General features: G+C 39.4%; 1 protein-coding gene across 2 annotated transcripts; it reads right to left on the reverse strand.

Moving 5' to 3' along the window:
• Nucleotides 1–66: 66 nt before the first annotated feature.
• Nucleotides 67–6,381, reverse strand: slc39a1 (solute carrier family 39 member 1). Of its 2 annotated transcripts, XM_088920932.1 has the most exons (5): nucleotides 5,718–6,381; nucleotides 2,764–2,894; nucleotides 1,866–2,162; nucleotides 953–1,347; nucleotides 67–523 (listed from the first exon to the last, which is right to left on the reverse strand). In XM_088920932.1, exons 1-4 carry the CDS (start codon nucleotides 5,830–5,832, stop codon nucleotides 994–996), a joined length of 897 nt encoding a protein of 298 aa, XP_088777058.1. In that variant the 5' UTR covers nucleotides 5,833–6,381; the 3' UTR covers nucleotides 67–523; nucleotides 953–993. The 2 variants fall into 2 exon arrangements, with proteins under 2 accessions (XP_088777058.1, XP_088777057.1); XM_088920931.1 differs by having other exon boundaries at nucleotides 67–1,347.
• Between the last annotated feature and the right edge of the window lie 823 nt (nucleotides 6,382–7,204).

The following is a 7,204-nucleotide window of genomic DNA, read 5'->3' on the forward strand; positions in this document are numbered from 1 at the left end:
TACTCAGTAGTTGGGTATATTTGTTGTTTTTGAAAGAAACTTCATACTCAGAAATTAGCAAATTAATACCTCTCTGGGCAACATTATGTTGCCACAAATTTATTTAAAAATACAGGTGTACTGTAAAGACTTGTTCAAAAAATAAACATGGAACTCAAGACATTCAAATAAACATAAATTGCACAGGAAAGACAATAATCACTGGTCACCAACACTGGTAAATGAAATTTTACAACAATGATCAGAGTTGTCAACAAACACAAATGTTTAAAGGTTTAGTCCACATATCACCATTTTGATTTCACTCTTCCTTTCAGTTGTGTTATGCAGCCCTTTCTCTCTAGTAATGGCTCCAGGGGTTATTTGCAATGACAGTGCCTAATTAGAACCTCACAAAGTTAGTTAGTGTTAGTCACACCAAAGAAGACTTTTTAATTGAGATAATATTCCCCGGACCTGCCTGGGGGAATTTTTGCCAGTGGAGTTTCCCATTGCAGAGTGCACCATGAGTTGGCCTGCATTCCTATAATTTCAAATGACATCAAATTATTTCCTCCTTGTGTATGGTAAATAATTCAAGAATACATAAAATCACAGGTTTAAAAAAAAATCGAAACATTAGAGACCTTCAGTGAATGAAGACAGCTAGTACATGCTCAGTCCAGTACTAGCTGAACTACTGTATTTATTCGCTCCCTGTGTACTGAAATGGAGTCATTTCAAGTGGAATACACCCATCAGGGTTCAGTAAACATAACTAATCTTAATCTTTACATTTAAAAGGTATAAAAATAAATGTTCCTTGTTTAAAAAAAACTGCTGTTAAAAAGATTTGTGAGTTTCCACCATTACTGACTTAAGGAATTGGTGCAATGTTGACTTTCCAAGCGGTGATTTAATTGAGTCTGGCATACAAATAGATGTGCACTGCACGTTGTAGTGCAGGACTTACTGTTTGTAGAGGAGGCTGTACCTCGTGCTGGGGATGTTGGCTCAGCCCAGGAAGCAGAGCAAAGCCATGGTTGTGAACCCCAGCAGTATGAACAACACCTTGAGGAGCTGCCAATCAGGCGAGTTGAGCTCATGTGGCAAGATCTCCAAAAAGGTGATGTAGACAAAAGTTCCTGCTGCCAGCCCTTCCAACACAGCCTGGATCAGAGCACCGCCCACCAGCTGTGCCTCTATCACGATGATCCCCACAGCAATGCCCAAGGGGGACATCAGTGCAAACACCACCACATAGGCCACCACCCACAGGGGCCTGACAGCACTCTGCACCAATTTCACCGACAGGCTGAAGACGATGATGCTTTTGTGAATCAGGATGGCAACACAGATCTCGAGAACCTGGACAGGGGGCATGCAGAAAAGAGAATGGATGAATTCAATTCAACACAAAAATTAGAGATTACTTTTGCAACAACTTAACACATTTCCATACATTTACCTCTTCTTGTGAGATACTGTTTGTTGCTCTCTTTTTATTCTCAATGCTTTCCTTTCAGATTTTTTCCCCAACATTTAATTATTGCATATTTTTTGCCAATTATTCTTTGTTTATTATACTGCAGAAATCACAAAGCTAGTCTCTTCTGCCATTTCCTATTTGCATCTTAATATGGATGACTTGACATGGTGTGTGCCCATGATTTTGCCACCACCTACACCTTAGAGCACCCGACTAACAAATTAACCTAGGAACCTGTAATGCACTGATCAAACTCCAAATGTGGAAATAAACACCTTACCACCTGCCATAAGCCGATTCAGTTTTACAAAGCAATGCAGGAAATGCTTCAAGCTAGACTCTGCTCTATGAGAAGCTGGGAAGGAAAGAATGGGAAGAGCCCTTTAGTTCATCTTACTTTGGACTCAGTAGTCTGCAGCCCGATGGCCAAGCCCTCAAACACAGAGTGGAGAGAAAGGGAGAGGAAGAGCATGAAGGAACGGAATGAGGAGTGTGCATTTAAGTCAACATGCACGTGATGGCCACTGCTCTCCAGGTCCCCATTTGGGTGGTGCCCATGGGCATGTCCTGTAGGGGGGATCAGGGGTGTGGTCTCTTCATGTCTCCACCTACTGAAGTTCAAAACCAGCCTCTCCAGAATCAACACGAGGAAGAAGCCCAAAGCGATGATGAACTCTTCCAGAGGAAAGTTTGTCTGAAAATAAAATATTTTCATAAAACAATAGGTTGATTGTTAGACTGTGGGAAGAAATATAATCTGATTACAATAAAGGAACTAGTAATAGGTTAATTCCATGCTGAAAAGAGAAGAAAGAAAACACAACGTTCGGCCTTGGAGCCTTCTTCAGGTGTGAGATCAAGATACTCACACCTTAAGAAGGCTCCACAGTCGAAACGTTGCGTTTTCTTTCTTCTCTTTTCAGCATGGAATAAACCTATTATTCCTTTGCAGCCTACGCATGCTGACGCAGCTACCTACCTGATTACAGTACAATAAATGTCATTTGTCAAATATAAAAGACACAATTGCCTTAAGAATTAAGTTGATGTTCACGCTTCATGAAAGAATATACAGTATTAGAGGTGGGGAAATCTTCGCAGTTTTGCTTGTCCCTGACAAACATGGAATAAAATACTTATTTTCCTGCAAGAAAAGATTGATCTTAACCATTTTGAAAGTATTTGGGTCAGTTACCACAATACAATGTGTTATATTTTTCACAAAACAAGCAAATTATTAAAAACTGCAAGTACACAGCTTCTGAGGTTGTGAGAAATTAATTAGCATCACTCACTTCCAATTTGCGTGCCTGCAACTCCTTTCCAATATCTGAGAGGTAGTCAGGGATGATGTCCAACAGACAGGCAGACAGGAAAACACCTCCAGCAAAACAGCTGATAAAGCTCAGAACCATGCGATGTGTTACTGGACAAGAAGAGAGAAACCCTTTATCACATTTGATTTACACCGGATAGTATTCCACAGCTAAATATGACTTCACATCCTACTTTCCACCCACAATGTTTTATTTGTGAATCGTGAAAGCGCTATCAAAATGATCAACCATGAAACTGTTTTCTGCTGTTTTCTCAAATCTTTTCATTTGTTTCTAGTGATAAATATACTCCTGTGGCTGGAAATATGATGCTGATATTAAAAAGAAGGCTAAAAATCAAAAGGATAGAATGAGAGGTCTAAAAAGTGACGAGCATCAGCAATCAGAATGCAGAACCATATTCTATAACATTCAGTTAATTTAAAAAAAGTATTCTGATGAGATGCATTCATTTTTGGTTTTCCTTTTTCCCCATCTCATTATCAAGCAGAAAAATAAATCCAGTGTAGTGAGTTTCCTATTTCACTGAACAGAAAAATATAGCAGATATAGTAGGTGGGATTTTGTTTTCAGGTTCCAAAATTAATATAAAAGTGTAACAGGTTTCTTCGCAAAATGAGATGAACATTTAAAACCTACTGGAGAATAATTAGTCACATATATTTTGCATCAGGTTTCAATGTATTTTTTCAAGCAATAAAAAGGCAGAAAGGAAAAAAAAATGTCTTCTGTTTTTCCAAAATGGATAGTCCTGCAGACCCTGCACTGAATTCAACTACTGTAAGCCACAGACAATAGACCCTTGGGGCTGATCACTTGACTTTGGTGTGCATGGTTGCCCTCTGCTCTCAGAAGCACACTGAAGAACTACAGAAATACCAGCTGTACAGCAGAGTAGAGCAGAGTGATTCACCAAACTAATATACAGTTACTAACAAGAATACACTACCACTGAGACCCAAAACATGGTTTATAACATTTAAATCGTCCAAACTGTAATAACCTTTGAGAAAGTACAATAAAGGGGGAGTATCCGTTTCAGATTTGTGTCTTGCGACTGTAATAAGAGCTACTTCTCAGCCCTGTAAAACCTGAGTTTTGGTTTCAAAACTGCTCTATACAAACTGATCTTAAAGTAGCTTACAACAGTTCAAGATCAGATTACAACACAAAGCCAAACAGAGGAGGTGTGCTTGCCATTATTCAAGAAATTGAATCTAATTTGACCTTGATTCCCTTTTATAGTGCACGTTAGAATCACAACTAAACTTTCTCAGTGCTGCTTTAGCCTGCAGCTATGCTTATGCTGCCATTCAAGTTCACTCACAAACATACAGTACCTGCATATTGGAATAAGTAATGGAAGAAGCATGAAAATGCATATAAAAATCAAGGCACTGTTTAGTACAAAATGGGCTGTGTGAGTTAGAGGCTGATGTTTAAGAATTTAGCCATTATGAACTACAAATCCTAGTATGAAGACCATAATGCCAAGAATATAAAGACCTGGGGGAATTATAAAGAATTGTGACAACAAGGAAATAAAGAACTGAAACCTGGGCTCATAGAGAATACAGAAGAATACAGATGGAAATTTCATGTAAGAACACCCATCAGATGTTACTTTGCCTAATTACGTAATTCTCTCAAAGTTCTTACAAAAAGTCATTTCAGTTGTTTTTCCGGTCCCCTCTCTAGCAACACAGTGACTCCCTCATTTAGAGCTCACATACACAAAATACACAGGACTTTACAAGCTTATACTGCTGCACCAAATGGCCTCAAATTTTACACTTTAAGTAGTTTTTGTGGTGTTCAACAGTTGCTCTATACTTGCCACAAAAATTAAACTGGGAAAGAAACACCATGATTGTCTTGTTTTTCATTTTGTGTTATTCTATTCATCCATTCTCTAACCACTTTATCCAATAGAGGGTCGCAGGGAAACCAAAGCCTTTTCTGGCAAGACACAGGCACAAGGCAGGATACACTCTGGATACACACACACAGACACACTACAAACTCACACCAGGGCCAATTTTCCCAGGTGCCAATTAACCTACAGTACCAGTATGTCTTTGGACTGTGGGAGGAAACACGAACACAAGGAGAACAATAAACTCCAAGCAGACAACACCCCAGGAACTGAACCCATGATAACCACTGGGCCACTGGTCGAGTCCTGTTTTGTGATATTTTTCAATACAGAATGTACCTTGCTCAGAGTCAAATCCAGGACTCATGTGCTCCAGCTCTAAAACCATGTCATGCTACCTTTGCATTTATTTTTGTAAAGCAGAGGCAATTATTCACTCTAGATCAAAATGTATATAGCTGTGTGGTGATATTTATAATCCAATATAAAAATGAACTTCCTTCCTCCAACCTTAAATTCTGAAGCGTAGTTTCATGCTAAAAAAAAAAAACTGGTCACCACTGCGCTTACCAAAGTTAATGTTATTTTTATCATTTGTGCCAGTTCAGCTTGTATAATGCTATTTGATCTTGTCTTGTCTAGAGGTTTTGAAACCGACACTCGGAGGTTATACAAAGCTGAGAAGTCGCTCCTATTGCAGCCGCGAAACACTCAAATCTGAAACATACTACACCCTTTAAAGTACATTCTCAATGGTTATTACAGTTCGAACGGCATCAATTTATTAAAACGTGCAGCTCCTAATTTCAATCATTCGCTCCTTAAAGTCCTCTTGACCTTTTGTACCTTCAGCGAAATATTGGCAATTGACAAAAATCGATGTTTTTTAAAAATGTTCAGCTTTAACCAAGTGATAAACAGACGATGGGACGTCTGTTGATTTTCAGATTATCTGGAATTTGCTCAGGCCCACTTCTGGGGTGAGCCTCGGGAATTGAAGGTGTCTTGAGAATATGGGCAGGATCAGAGCGCTTACCTGTCCCACTGGTATCTCGGAACCACTGCAAACGAGCGGGAATGAAGCCAATCAGCATCGTCAGCAGCAGCAAACCCACCAGGGAACCCACCTTCACTTGCAACAGGTACTCCATTTCGAAACGCCGCAATGAACAGTTAACACAAACTATTACGAGCTCGCTTAAAACTCCGAAACCTTAAAAAACACCGAACTCTTTTATATGAATAAAACCTTGATTGAAAACCACGAACTGTCATTTATCGATACACTTCTTAAATAAAATATCTATTTTAAAAAGCAGCTATTTCAAATCATTCTACAGCCACTTTTCATATCTACTTTCCTCCCCACTACAAACACTACCGCGAGGTTATATCATTATTATTAATGTTCATATTAATAGTCCACTTGTCTTTCTGAAGTGGCTTCTCCGAGTCTTCATCTCGCTAGACCCATTTCTAGACTGATTCCCCCTAGCCGGCGAACTGTACTTGTGAGGCGAAGATTGCTCTGTCAATACTGAGGAGACAGTGGTGCAGTAGAGAGAGCATGCTTGTTCTTAGCTTGTCATAGCACCTGACTGCGTCCCATGTGACTAAATGTAATCAAGCAGTGATTCATGCAGAGTCAGTAGGCAAGTACTGACGGGGAAGTAAATCTAGTTTTACCGTTGGGATTCCAATTACAGTACATTCGACATGATAATGAAATATAAAAAATATGAGCACAACTGAAGTTGCGATGCGTTTGAATACATGGAAACTGTTACCCGGAAGATCCCGATATGATACTGTAAACAACGATAAAATAATAACAGCGGTACCCGAAACACGCACCTAACCTGCAATACAACCCTGAGTGACAATAGCTGTTGATACTCAGATACTCCGTTCAGTACACCTTCCCACCGGCTAAATTGCAAGATTTTATGGTCTTTGCGAACGTAAAGTGGACAGCAGGCGTGTTTCACAAGCGTCACAATTCACGGTAACCTGACAGTGAGTATAGTACAAATTGTCTTCCCTCGAAACAAATAAAACGAAAGTTGTTTTGGTCTTATTCATACATCGTAAGCAAAAAGAGGTTTTGTAATACAGCAGTTGAACTGTGGAATAACAGCCGTGTCCAAAACAGCAAATAAAGGAAATATTTAGAGAATGGACATATTTAGAGAACAGACTTGTAAGTCAGTTTTCTGTCTTCACTGTGATATGAACAGACACTTTACTGAGGCTGACCGTCAGCACACAAGCTAAATAAAATATAGTTCTCCAAAACAAGGTCTTGTTTTCTCCCCTTTGACAGAAGCGTTACTGTCAAAACCTAAAATAGACCCGTTTGACCTTTCCCCCTTACCTACAGTACCTTGGAATGAGGGGCAGCTAGTCGGCATCTGGGACCTTGTTAAGCCGTCATTTCAAAAGTATGGAAATTGCCAGCGACAACTTGTTTGTTCACAACAGATATGCACTACTTTGCAGTATATAGCGGTTTTATTTGCTCAT

The sequence above is a fragment of the Atractosteus spatula genome, chromosome 7 (assembly GCF_055471065.1).
Source record: "Atractosteus spatula isolate fAtrSpa1 chromosome 7, fAtrSpa1.hap1, whole genome shotgun sequence".
In the NCBI taxonomy this organism is placed as follows: Eukaryota; Metazoa; Chordata; class Actinopteri; order Semionotiformes; family Lepisosteidae; genus Atractosteus; species Atractosteus spatula.

Coding starts and splice junctions, on each gene's coding strand:
- slc39a1 (XM_088920932.1), bottom strand. CDS start 5,832: ATGGAGTACCTGTTGCAAGTGAAGGTGGGTTCCCTGGTGGGTTTGCTG. Junction 2,895..5,717: donor CCGAGATACCAGTGGGACAG/GTAAGCGCTCTG, acceptor CTTCTTGTCCAG/TAACACATCGCATGGTTCTG. Junction 2,163..2,763: donor TGCAGGCACGCAAATTGGAA/GTGAGTGATGCT, acceptor TTTTATTTTCAG/ACAAACTTTCCTCTGGAAGA.